Consider the following 13,397-nt stretch of genomic DNA (forward strand, 5'->3'; position numbering starts at 1 on the left):
GGCTGTACTTTTTGAGAAGTCATAGAAAAGGTGATAGTTGAGCAAAGCCCTGCAAAACACAAGGGAGTCAGACAAGCATGCATCTGGGGAAGACGCTCCAGGTGAGGCAGGAGGGACGGGGGCAGGGCACAACTGTTAAAAGAATGACACAGCCGTTTGAGACTCCAACAAAAACTAGTTAGAATCAACTAGGCCCAAGATGGCAGAAGATTTGACTTCCCATAAACCTTGAGCCTCATTATATGCTCATTGTAATACATCAGCATATGCTAAAAGACACACCCACAGGTGCCATGACAGTTCTGAGGCTGACCATAAAAGGCCAAAAAGTGGGCAGTGGCCCAATTCGTGGAAACCCCTGCCCCTTCCCCAAAATAGTTAGAATATTCCTTCTACTCATTAGCATATGAAATTACCCAGCCTATAAACACCAACTACTCCCCCACACCACCTGAGATGGTCCACATTCTGTCTATGGAATGTGTGTCTCTCTAAATAAAAAATAAAATAATGTTTCTTGCAAACCTAATTTCTGGCCTGAGAGGTAGACCTCTGAGATCTATTTTTAAAATTTTCTTCTGGCTGCCACGTGGGTGGGTATTGGAGAGGATCCCCAGGACTGGGAACCAGGAGGCAGAGGGAGGCTGGGGCTGGACCAGGATGGGGCTGTGGAAAGGGAGGATGCGGTGGGAGGGAGTGGGAAGAGGAAGGGTGCAGGACGAGGCTCAGGCTCTGGCTGGCCTAGGGACCAGGGGATCGGGGGGCCCCCTGAGATGGGGACTAGAAGGAGGAATGGGTTTCAGGGAGATGCTGTGGCCAGTTTGGGACACCATGGGAGCCCAAGGGGAGGCATCCAGCACAAAGCCCAGAGCTCCAAAGTGTAGTCAAAGCCCTAAACCAGTGATACCATCAGCCATTTGGTTTCACTTTCCCATACTTTGCCTCGTATCCACGCATCACCTGTACACTTAGCTACTTAATTATTTTCTTTAAATCGATTCACTTTTTTTTTTTAATTCAACATACTTATTTATACAGGAAACGTCACTTTACTCCAGGAAGTGGAAAACGGCCATGAATAGAATATAATAGTACAAATAAATCCAATGATTCAGCAAGGATCAAAAAGAGGTGGGGCATCCCTGGTGGCGCAGTGGTTGAGAATCTGCCTGCTAATGCAGGGGACACGGGTTAGAGCCCTGGTCTGGGAGGATCCCACATGCTGCGGAGCAACTAGGCCCGTGAGCCACAACTACTGAGCCTGCGCGTCTGGAGCCTGTGCTCTGCAACAAGAGAGGCCGCGATAGTGAGAGACCCGTGCACCGCGATGAAGAGTGGCCCCCACTTGCCACAACTAGAGAAAGCCCTCGCACAGAAACAAAGACCCAACACAGCAAAAATAAATAAATTAATTAATAAACCCCCAATATCTAAAAAAAAAAAGAGGTGCTGAAAGCATAGGGTAAAAAAGTTGTTGGGGACAAGTTGTTCACAGGGTCTCAATGTACCACCTACGGATAACATCATAATTCAAATGGGAAGAGATCTGATAGTCACTTCCTATTATGGGCTGAACTGTGTGTCCCCGCCAAACTCATATGTTGAAGTCCTAACCCCCAGTACCTCCGAATGTGACTATATTTGGAGAAAGAGCCTTTAAGAGGTGATAAGTGAAAACGAAACCATATGGTTAGGCCCTGATGCAACGTGAGTGGTGTCCTTATACGAAGAGGAGATTAGGACACAGACACACACAAAAGAAAGACCATATGAAGCAAAGGGAGAAAATGGGCATCTCCAAGCCAAGGAGAGAGGCCTCAGAATGAAATCAGCCCTACTGACACCTTAATAGACTTCCAGCCTCCAGATCCATGAGAAAACAAATCTCTGTTCTTTAACCACCCAGTCTGTGGTATTCTGTTACAGCAGCCCAGTCAAACTAATATACTCCTTAACTCAATGGGCAAACTTAGCATCACAGATCACGGGGTGCCTGATGGGAGGTACTGAGAAGGACCGAGCATCACCTACACAGTATTCTTCATTTAACTGCAGGACTGGAATCTAATCGTGAAGAAACATCAGACAAATCCAGCAAGTGGGGTCGTCCACAAGACATACTCATGCAGGATATAAAGAGCTTCTACAGGGCTTCCCTGGGGGCGCAGTGGTTGAGAGTCCACCTGCCGATGCAGGGGACATGGGTTCGTACCCCGGTCCGGGAGGATCCCACATGCCGCGGAGCGGCTAGTCCCGTGAGCCATGGCCACTAAGCCTGAGCGTCCGGAGCCTGTGCTCCGCAATGGGAGAGGCCACAACAGTGAGAGGCCCGTGTACCGCAAAAAAAAAGAGCTTCTACAACTCAACAACAACAGCAAAGCAAATAATCCAATTTAATTATGGGCAAAAGACTTGAAAAAACATTTCTCCAAAGAAGATGTACAAATGGCCAGCAAGCATATGAAAAGATGCCTAACATCACTAATCATTAGGAAAATGCAAGCCCAAACTACAATGAGATATCACCTTACACCCATTAGGATGGCTACTATCCAAAAAAGAGAAAATAAGTGTCGGCAAGGATGTAGAGAAATCAGAACCCTTGTGCATTCTTGGTGGGAATGTAAAGCGGTGCAGCTGTTAAGGAAAACAGCCAAGAGATAAACTGTTAAAAAATTAATTTTAATTAAATTAAATCTGTTGTAAAAAATTAAACGTAGAATTACCATATGATCTGCCTATGCTACTTTTGGGTATATATCCAAAAGAAATGTAAGCAAGGTTTCAGAAAAGATATTTGCCCCCTCTTGTTCATTGCAGTATTACAATAGTCAAGAGGTGGAAGCAACCCAGTTGTCCACAGAAGGATGACTAGATAAACAAAATGTGATATATACAAACAATGGAATCTTATTCAGTCTTTTAAAAGATGGGGGACTTCTCTGGTGGTCCAGCAATTAAGACTCCACACTTCCGCTACGAGGGACATGGGTTCGATCCCTGGTCGGGGAACTAAGATCCCGCATGCCGTGTGGTACAGCCAGAAAGAAAGGAAAAGAAGAAAAGTGTAAAAGATGGAAATCCTGTCCTATGCTACAACGTGGTTGAGGCTTGAGGACTTTATGCTTAGTGAAATAAATCAGTTCACCAAGAGACAAATGCTGTATGATTTCACTTACATGAGACATCTAGAGGTGTCAAAATCATGGGAACAGAAATTAGAATGGTGGTTGCCTGGTGCTGGGGGGAAGGGGAAATAGGAGCTGTGTTCGATGGGTAGTTTTAGATTTAAAAGATGAAAACGTTCCAGAGATCTGTTACACAACAATGTGAATATAGTTAATACTACTGAACTGCACACTCATAAATGTGTAAGATGGGGGACTTCCCTGGTGGTCCAGTAGTTGACTCTGAGCTTCCAGTGCAGTGGGTATGGGTTGCATCCCTGGTCGGGGAACTAAGATGCCACATGCGCATGGCCAAAAAACAAAAACAAACAAACAAAAAAAGAAAAAAGTGTAGGGACTTCCCTGGTGGCAGTGGTTAAGAATCCGCCTGCCAATGCAGGGAACATGGGTTCGAGCCCTGGTCTGGGAAGATCCCACATACTGCAGAGCTACTAAGCCCGTGACCCACAACTACTGAAGCCCGTGCGCCTATAGCCCATGCTCCGCAACAAGAGAAGCCACCGCAGTGAGAAGCCCGCGCACCACAACGAAGACTAGTCCTTGCTCGCCCCAACTAGAGAAAGCCCGCCCGCAGGAGCGAGGAACCAATACAGCCAAAAATAAATAAATAAAAAATTGAAAAAGATAAGAGCGTAAATTATATATTTTTGCTACAATTTAAAAATAAATAAATACATACGTACATACATAAACACATAATAAATCAATGAAATTCTTGATGCCCTGCTTGCCCTAGAGGTCAGCTCCTTCTTACAGGAGATGACCCCTCCTATCTCCTGGGGTCTGACCACCGCCCTCGGTGCAGTATGAACATAAGATCAGATACTGTATCCTGCAGTCTCTCCAATCCCTGCTTCCTGCTTCACTGCCCAATGCAGCCATCCTCAAGGTTCTTGGCTTTCAAAAACAATTGTGAAAAAACTCTATTCCCTGGGACATTTTTCAGTTGACATCTAAAATTACAGCATTTCGGGCCTCCCTGGTGGCGCAGTGGTTGAGAGTCCGCCTGCCGATGCAGGGGATACGGGTTCGTGCCCCGGTCCGGGAGGATCCCATATGCCGCGGAGCGGCTGGGCCCGTGAGCCATGGCCGCTGAGCCTGCGCATCCGGAGCCTGTGCTCCGGAACGGGAGAGGCCACAACAGTGAGAGGCCCGCATACCGCAAAAAAAAAAAAAAATAAAATAAAATTACAGCATTTTGATCATTATAAAATGTAAAATTTTAATGGCAATGCATCTCTTCATTAGATGGATTAAGAGGGATTTTCCTATTTTTCTAGTAGATGAATGTCCTTGTTGCTGGAATGAGGTTGAGTATTAATTCTACTCTTATTTTTCCTTTTCATTAATAGTGCTGAGACTCTGTAAGTTTCCTGGGGCTGGTATAACGAATGACTACAAACTTGGTGGCTTAAAACAACAGAAGTTTATTCTCCTCCAGTTCCGGAGGCCAGAAATTAGACATCAGTATCACTGGGCTGAAATCAAGGTGTCAGCTGGGCCACACTTGTTCTGGAGGCTCCGTTCCTTGCCTCTTCCACCTTCTGGAGAGTGTTCCTTGGCTTGTGGCCACATCACTCCAATCTGCAAGGCCAACATTTTCAGATCTCTCTCTGCTCTGCCTTTATATTGCCTTCTCCTGTTTGTGTCAAGCCTTCCTTTGCCTTCCTTTTATAAGGACACATGTGGTTGCATTTAGAGCCCCCCTCGATATTCCAGGATAATCCCTCCGTTTTAATCCTTAATCTGGGACTTCCCTGGCGGTCCAGTGGATAGGACCCAGCGCTTTCACTGCCGCGGGCCCAGGTTCAATCCCTGGTCTGGGAGCTAAGATCCCGCAAGCCTCAGGGCGTGGGAAAAAAAAAATCCTTAATTTGATAACATCTGCAAAGACCCCTTTCCAAATAAGGTAACATTCATGGATTCCAGAGATTAGGACGTGGATATCTTTGCGGGGAGCCATTTTCAGCCTACCACAGAAGATTTGTTCATTGAATCATTCAGCAAGTATTTATTGAACACCTACTGTGTGCCAGGCATTTGTCTAGGCACTGAGGATACAGCTATGAACAAAACAGAGATCCACAGCCTCCTGGAGCTGACGTCCTAAGGCTGTACTCACTGTCTAAAAATGGCAGCTACAGGCTCTGAGTGGCTATTGAGCACTTGAGATGCGGCTAGTCCACATCTCAAGTGAGATGTGTCGCAGTGTAAAACACACTGGAATTTGAAGATTTAGGATACACACAAAAAGAATGTTAAATATCTCAATAAGTCAAAAATATTGATTACATGTTGAAGTGATATAATGGGTTAAATCAGATATGTTAAGTTAAATTCACTTGTTTCTTTTTATTTTTAAATGTAGCTATGAGAGTATTTAGAATTACATGTATAGCTTGTATTCTATTTCTATTGGACAGTGCTGTCCTAAGGGGAGGGAGAAGATTTTGGACAATTAACACAGTAAATAAGTATATTATATGGAATGATTGGAAGTGAAAGCTTCTATGGAAAAAAATAAAGATCAGGGTAAGGGAGTGTTTCCTATGGCTGCTGTAACAAATTACTACAAACTTAGTGGCTTAAAAAAACACCCATTTATTATCTATTGCAGTTCTAAAGGTCAGTTGTCCAAAATATGTCTTAGGGTCTAAAATCAAAGGCTGAACTTGAGTGGATCTAGAGGTTATCATATTAAGTGAAGTAAGTCAGACAGAGAAAGACAAATGTCATATGGTATCACTTATATGTGGAATCCCCCCCCCAAAAAAAGATACAAATGAACTTATTTACAAAACAGAAATAGACTCACAGACATAGAAAACAAACTAATGGTTACCAAAAGGGATAGCAGAGGTAGGGAGGGAGAGATAAATTAGGAGTTTGGGATTAACATATACACACTACTATACATAAAACAGGTAAACAACAAGGACCTACTGTATAGCACAGGGAACTATACTCAATATCTTGTAATAACCTATAATGGAAAGGAATCTGAAAAAGAATATATATATACATAACTGAATCACTTTGCTGTACGCTTGAAACTAACACAACATTGTAAATTAACTATACATTTTTTTTTTTTTTTTGCGGTACGCGGGCCTCTCACTGTTGTGGCCTCTCCCGTTGCGGAGCACAGGCTACGGACGCGCAGGCTCAGTGGCCATGGCTCACGGGCCCAGCCGCTCCGTGGCATGTGGGATCTTCCCGGACCGGGGCACGAACCCGTGTCCCCTGCATCGGCAGGCGTACTCTCAACCACTGCGCCACCAGGGAAGCCCTAACTATACTTTAATTAAAAAAAAAAAAAATCGAAAGCTGAGTTTCTCTTGGAGGTTCCAGGGGAAAATCCATTCCTTGTCTTTTTCAGCTTCTAGAGGATGCCTACATTGGCTCCTGGACACATCACTTCGACCTCTGCTTGCATCACCACATCTCTTCCTCTGACTCTGACCCCACTGCCTCCCTCTTACAAGGACCCTGGGGATACATCGGGCCCACCTGAATCCAGGGTAATCTTCCCATCGCAAGACCCTTAATTTTTTTGGGGGGGGGCCGCACCCCACGGTATGCAGAACTTCCCCCACCAGGGATCGAGCCCACAGTGGAAGCGCGGAGTCTTAACCTCTGGACCACCAGAGAAGTCCAAGATCCTTAATTTAATCACATCTGTAAAGTCCCTTTTACCACTTAAGTAACATATTCACATATGATGGGGATTAGGAGGTGAACATCCTGGGAGGGCATTATTCTGTTTACCACAGAGAGGGTCAAGCCAGAGAAGCTGTGGTTTTAGACAGGGATGTCTGGAAGAGAGCCTCACTGAGAAGGTGACATCTGCCTAAAGACCTGAAGGAAGGGAGGGAAGGAGCAGTGTGGATATTCGGGAATGGCATTCCAGGAAGCAGGGACAGCCAGTGCAAAGGCTCAGAGGTCTTCCCTCAGACCCGTTTCCTTTTCCTGGGAGCCCCTCCTTCTTGCTGCCTCTAGTCTAAACTACAGGGGTCAGAAGTTGGTGCTGCCCTAGGTGCCTCCCGAATCTTGCTTTCGGAGCAGAAGGGTTTGAGATTCTAATCATCACTGGCCTCTTGCACAATCTCTATTGCCCATGGTTCCTCAAAGGGCAGCTTGGCCTGTGGGGGAGAGGCAGGAGCCTGGGTCAGAAAGGCAACAGATCCAGCCCTCCCCTCCACCCGCAGTCCAGAGGGGCGATCACCTCGGCTTCGGTGGGGCTCTGTCTATGCAGCGTCCGCCTGCGGTGCCACTGGCGCAGGGAGGCCCGGGCCTCAGAGCTGAGCCCCTGGGGCGCACGGACCGTGTCGCGCTGGTAGTGGGCAATGTGGTACAGGGCCCCAAACCACGTGGTCAGGTAGTACCCGGCTAGGGGCAAGAAGGGGAGGTCAGCGCAGCGCCCTCAGGTTCCCTGGCCGCCTGCAGTCTCCCTGCAGGTTGCCCGCCTTCCCTCCCGCTGCAGGCGGGCGGCCTAGGGCGCCCCCTCTTGGGTCCCGGCGTTCTGGGGCTGGGGCGTCACCCTCTCCCCGTAGCTCGTCCGGATCCAAGAGCTCCATGAGAAACTCCACGTCGAGCTGAGTCTCCCCGATGTCCGGACTCCAGATTAGTTCCTCTGTTAGCGCTGGCAGGAAGGCGTCGGCCCCCAGGGGCTCTAGGGGAGCCGGAGGACAGGCTCTGGGGTGGACGGGGCGTGCAGGCACCTTCCATCCGATCCCCAGGACCGCAAGTGCTGGCTGCCCTTCCACTTTGCCGGGCATGCAAACGCCCCTTACTAGATTCCCGCGGCCCGCGTAGACGCCTCTTGCTAGAGCATGCCATCTTCCCCTCGACGTGTGCACGGGAGCCTCCTACCTGGCTCCCGTAACCCTCAAGCCACTCCACATTCAGGTAGACTCAAGAGTCCTCCTTTACCTTGGTTTTCGTCCCGAGCCAGGCCCTCGTAGACGTCACTGCACACCGCCAGCAGGAGTGACACCTTGCGGCGTGGGGCGCAGGCTGAGTGGAGGCGCGCCAGGCGCGCGTGGATGCGGCTTCGCAGGGCGGGGACGGGGCCCCGCCTCTCATGCCCCGCCCCCTGAGCTCCCGGAGGCCCCGCCTCCACCCGCAGGGCTATCTGTCGCCGCCGCAGTTGCCGCAGAGCTGGGGCGCGGAGCGTGCGGAGTCGAGTCCACAGGGCCGGCTTCAGAGGCGCCAGCACCGCCCGGCACAGGGCCGCCTCCACCGCGGGGCCTGCAGGGGTTGGGATGGGTGAAGGAAGGGTCGCCAGGCTGACCCACGCCTACCCTCTCTCTCCAGCGACCCACCCTCGCCAACCGCAACACCTTCCTAGCCTCTGGCCACCCACTTGTGTAGATTTAGGTGTGAGCACGTGTGGAAGAAGGAGCCTGGGTGTGAACGAGCGCGTGAGAGTGTATGGCTGTCACACGTGTATGAGATGGAGCAGTGGTGAACAGAATAGGTATCACTACATGTAGGAAAGGGCGTGTGAGTAGAAAAGGAAACAGGTGTGCACACAGGCGGAGAGAAGGAAGTTGGGTGTGAACACCTATGTAGGGCCAAGAGATGGCAAACGTGAACCTGTGCGGGTTGGGAGAGTGGCCCTAAGTTCCCTCTCAGCCCTCCTCATTACCTAGATCCTCGTCCTTCTGGGGGGCCCCTGGCACCCTGCTCTCAAAGACAGCCCTGACATCGGGGTCCTTTGCTAAGTGATCTTGGAGGTCAGCAAGGAGGTGCCGCATATCCTGAAGCAGCTCTGTGGCCGGGTCCCCAGGCCTGTGGGGACCTTCAGCCTCCGAGGTGAGGCGCACCCGAAAGCCCCGGAACTGCCTGGCCACGTAGCTGCTCCGGGCCCTGGCTAGAGCCCGGATGTGGCGCGTGAGCGCATCCTCAGCTCCCTCTTCTTCATCTTTGTAGTCATCCTCCTCCTTCTCTTCCACCAGCCTGGCCAGAGCTGGCCTAGGATGGTGTACTTCTGGGCTGAGTGGGCCTTCCACCCAGGAGACCTGGTGAGGGGCTGGGTTCCTGGGGGCTGATGGGGAGAGAGGATTGAGTTCCACAAAACAGTGGCGGCAGCTCCTTCATCCCTCAGGGGCCCAGGGCCCTGCTCATCTAACCTGGATCATGTCTCCCGGCAGTCTCTGGAGGTGTCTCTGGGGGCGTCTGCTCCATCTCCCACCCTCTGTGGGTCTCCAGGTAGAGCTTGTTCACCACAAAGAACACCCTCCCTGAGGTGTTGAGTTGGATGCTGCCAATCTGCAGAGGATCTGGGGGCCAGCAGAAGTGAGGTGTCCCAGGTGTCCAAGGGGCCAGCCTTGGAGACATAGTGTCCAGCTTCGTTACTGGAAGAACTGAGGCTTGGTCCCTGGCACCTCCTCATTCAGGCCCAGGAGTCGAGCACACACACCGCCCCCCCCACACCCTTCTCAAACCCCAGCCTTATCGTCCCTCGAACCCTGTAGCTTGGTCCCTCAAGTACCATCCTCCTGGACTAAGGAGGTGGAAAGGTGGCCTCTTCCTCCATTAGAGAATCACGCCTCACCTGTGTTTTGGTCTCCAGGCCCTAGAGTGGGAGGGGGCAAGAGCAGTGTTCTGGGCAAAACATCCCTGAGAAAAAATGAGGAGTCACAGTATGGGTGAGGTATCATAGGGAAGGATCCCCCTTAGCCCTTTTGAAAGGTGACCTGTACCTGCTGGCTGATAGGAAGGCCAGGAGATGGGGCAGGTCTGACATGCAGAGGTTAGAGGACTCCAGAGACACACCTGAGGGGAGAGGGCAAGGAGGAACAAGTTAGAAAACTTGAGGGTTAGCAGCCTTCTTTTCCCTGGGACTCTCTCTTCCCCAGTCCTGCAGGTCCCCCAAGAACCTTCAGAACAAGGAAATTTCTACCCTTGCAGTCCCTATCTTTTCCTGTGACTTTATGCTTGCATTCCACTTATGCCACCAAATAGGATTCATTCATTAGACAAATATTTATTGAGCACCTATTCATTTTCAGGCACTGGGGATACAGTTGTCAAAAGGCAGATACATTCTCTGTCTTCCTGTAGTTTACCTTTTAGTGGAGGGAGACAAAAATGAATGAGTAAACAAATAAAGATAAGTGTATAATGTATTGAGTGCTATGAATGAAATGGAGTGATTGAAAGTGACCAGGGCTCTCATTAGCTGTGGTGGTCAAGGAAGATTACATTTCTACAGAGGCCTAAAGGATGGAGACTAAACTAACCATTGAAGGAAGGGCATTCATGCAGGAAAAACAAATACAAAGGCCCTGAGGTTGGGACACATTTAGCATGCTCAAGGAACAGAGAAAACAGTGTGTCTATAGTAGAGAGAATGAAGGGCTGTAGATGGAGAGGTGGGCAGGAGCTAATCATTCATCACCTTATAGGCCGTGATGGGCTGTAAGGAGTTTAATGTTTATCTAAAGATGTTGCATGTCCTTTGCAGGGTTTAGGGCAGGAATGTATAACATCTGATTGATATTTGAAAATATCACTCTGGCTGCTGTGTTCAGAATGGAAGAAAAGGGTGGGAGCAGGGAGACCAGAGAGGAGGCTACTGAAATTGTCTGGGCAAGAGGTGATGGTGGCTAGGATTAGGGAGATGGAGGTAGAGAGCATTGGGGAGATTCAGGAGATATTTTAGAATTAAAACTGACCAATCTTGGTGATAAATTTGCTGTGGACTGGAAACTTGGGGGTATAGGCTCCTCACCTCCAGGAAGCTTCAGGATCTGGTAGGTGTTGATTTCCCCTGGTGAAGGTCCTGTCCTCAACACAAGGACCTGTCTGGGATCATGTCCTATGACCAGGAAACTCTGGGGGAATGGAGGCAAAGTTCAGTTTGAAGAGGATTTGTGCCTGCCTAGCATCCATTGCCCTTATTTTGGGTTCCACACCTCAAATTTCCTTTAGAAAACTCTCTACTCCACTCTCTACTCTAGGTCCTGTGGGTGACTAACTCTCCATCAAGCCCTAGGGGTGGGTCCATGACCTGACCTAGCCAATAGGATTGACAGTGTTCTCTGACCACTGTGATTGGTTCAGAGATGGGCACGTGAACCAAGCTCAGCCAACAGAAATCTTCCACAGGATTTTTGCTGGAGCTCTTTGGAAAAAGGCCTCTTTTTACACTGGGGTTGCTAAGCTGGTGAGATGTGGCCCTGAGCTGGGGCCAGCCATCTCTCTCACCACAAAGAGAAAGCCCCCCTGAGGAGGAAACTGTGGTATACCTGTTAGTTGCTTTCTCCAGATCTATTCCCTATTCCTTGCAGAACTCCAGCTTTATTCAGGGCATTAATAGGCCCAGCCATAGAAGATGGATAATGATCGACGTAGGCAGTGGTTCTCACCTCTGTATAACTCCCAGGTGAGCTTTTAAAAATGCTGCTACCTGGGCCTTATCCGTATATTCTGAATCAATTGCGAAGGCTTTTGTTTTTCCCAGTAAAAGAAAAAAATGCAACTGGTGCCTCCTTTCTTCCTCCCTCCTGCCTGGAATGCACACATGTGCTTGGGTCTGGGGCAGCCACTGGATGACCATGAGGGAAGTCCAGGAGGATCGCACAAAAGATGGCCTTGATGTCACCTGAGGAGCAGAACTGGAGCCTGCAGCTACCTTTCTGGTTATGTTAGAAAGATAAATGCCTATTTATCTAAGCTATTATAGAACAAGTGTTTACTTGCATCCCCAAATATTTAGAATTCCCTGCAGTTTAAAGCAAAGCCAAGGGAATTCCCTGGCGGTCCAATGGTTAGGATTCTGCGCTTTCACTGCTGAGGGCCCAGGTTCAACCCCTGGTCAGGGAACTAAGACCCTACAAGCCTTGTGGCAAAACAAAAACAAACAAAAAAAGGGAAAAACAGAAAAACAAAAAACAAAGCCAAGAAGTGGAATGCAGAGAAATGTATACATTGTCTAATGCTCAGGATCCAGACATTCCTGAAATAACTTTTACTTCTGGGCTTTTCAGTCATTTGAATCAATAAGTAGCCTTTCAATTTGCCTGGTTTGTGTTGTGTTTGTCACTAGCAACCAGCAGGGTCCGAACTGATTCAGAGTGTCATGGGGAGGGTCAGAGAGGGTCCCCGGCTGTGAGCACTTACCCCTGGTGGCCACAGCTCCAGAAGGGCTTTTGCATCCTGGGCATCCAGCTCTGGGATCTGCCACACTCCCCATGTCCTCTGAAGGCGAAGGAGTGGCTCTGGGGTCCCAAGGACTCTTAAGGGGGTCTCACCTGCTCCATTCGCCTGTGATGGGATTAGTCTGGGACACGCAGGGACCAGGAGACCAGGGGACAGAGGAAGGCAGTTGGACACTGAGATGGGGTCAAAGGTACAGGAAGGGGAAGCCCAGGGGCAAAGGGTCAGAGATGGGGTTCTGGGTCCTGTTGCGGGTGGGAACTGGATGGAAGGGGCTTCTGAATCCAGGGGCAGGAGTTGGAGACAGCCCCAGCAGCCCTCACCTCTCCCCATCGGTGGGGCCTGCTGAGGCCTTGTCCTCTGGCTGTGCCATCCTCCTCAGGATGCAGAAGGCCAGTGAGCCATGGTCTGGCCTCTGGCAGGGAGGAAGATAAGTCTGTTTACAACCCACATGGCAGAGACCTTGACCAATCAGAATGGACTTGAGACCCCTTGCTGTGCCAGGTATTAATTCTTTATTTGCTGGATGGTGGGGCGATCTGGGGATCCCAGGAGTCTTGAGTCTTGACGTCGTGGGGGAGGAAGATGACTCAAAATGATAGCTATTTACCAAGCGGTAGGGTAATATTTCAGATTATAACATCCGGGGCAGCCTTATGAATGTGGACCAGCTAACTAACAACCTTGTCAAAATACAGTGCGCGGAAAAGGGCTCTGCCCATAGCAGGCACTCTGTAACTGTGACAAATGTTATACAACATTTCCTCTCCCTCCCTTCCCAGACCACAGAGGAGCCCTCAAATATTTTCTCCCAACGTTTTATTATGAGAGATTTAAAACATTCAGAAAAACTGAAATAATTTTACAGGGAACATCCACATACCCACTACCTAGATTTTACTATTATTCTTTTTGCTTTATCACACATCTGTCCCTCTATCCATCGGACCTCAACCCTTTTAACCAGGTAGAGAGTCCTACAGTGGGTTATCAGTTAAGGTGGGCATTCTAAAATATTTTCCCTGCAGCAGTCCCAGGAGTAGG

General features: G+C 49.2%; 1 protein-coding gene across 2 annotated transcripts; it reads right to left on the reverse strand.

Annotated features, from left to right (window-relative positions):
• Window positions 1-4,485: 4,485 nt before the first annotated feature.
• Window positions 4,486-12,899, reverse strand: RINL (Ras and Rab interactor like; the record flags this gene model as incomplete). 2 transcript variants are annotated; one of them, XM_082607117.1, is made up of 11 exons in its annotated part: window positions 12,677-12,899; window positions 12,318-12,477; window positions 10,927-11,029; window positions 9,896-9,968; window positions 9,748-9,812; window positions 9,323-9,472; window positions 8,839-9,237; window positions 8,121-8,438; window positions 7,729-7,860; window positions 7,414-7,577; window positions 4,486-7,330 (listed from the first exon to the last, which is right to left on the reverse strand). In XM_082607117.1, the coding sequence occupies exons 1-11, from the start codon at window positions 12,724-12,726 to the stop codon at window positions 7,268-7,270; spliced, it is 1,677 nt and encodes a 558-aa protein (XP_082463243.1). In that variant the 5' UTR covers window positions 12,727-12,899. The 2 variants fall into 2 exon arrangements, with proteins under 2 accessions (XP_082463243.1, XP_082463242.1); XM_082607116.1 differs by having other exon boundaries at window positions 5,835-5,870; window positions 7,283-7,330; window positions 12,318-12,719.
• Between the last annotated feature and the right edge of the window lie 498 nt (window positions 12,900-13,397).

This window comes from Mesoplodon mirus (assembly GCF_964341445.2).
Source record: "Mesoplodon mirus genome assembly, chromosome: 19".
NCBI lineage: Eukaryota > Metazoa > Chordata > Mammalia > Artiodactyla > Ziphiidae > Mesoplodon > Mesoplodon mirus.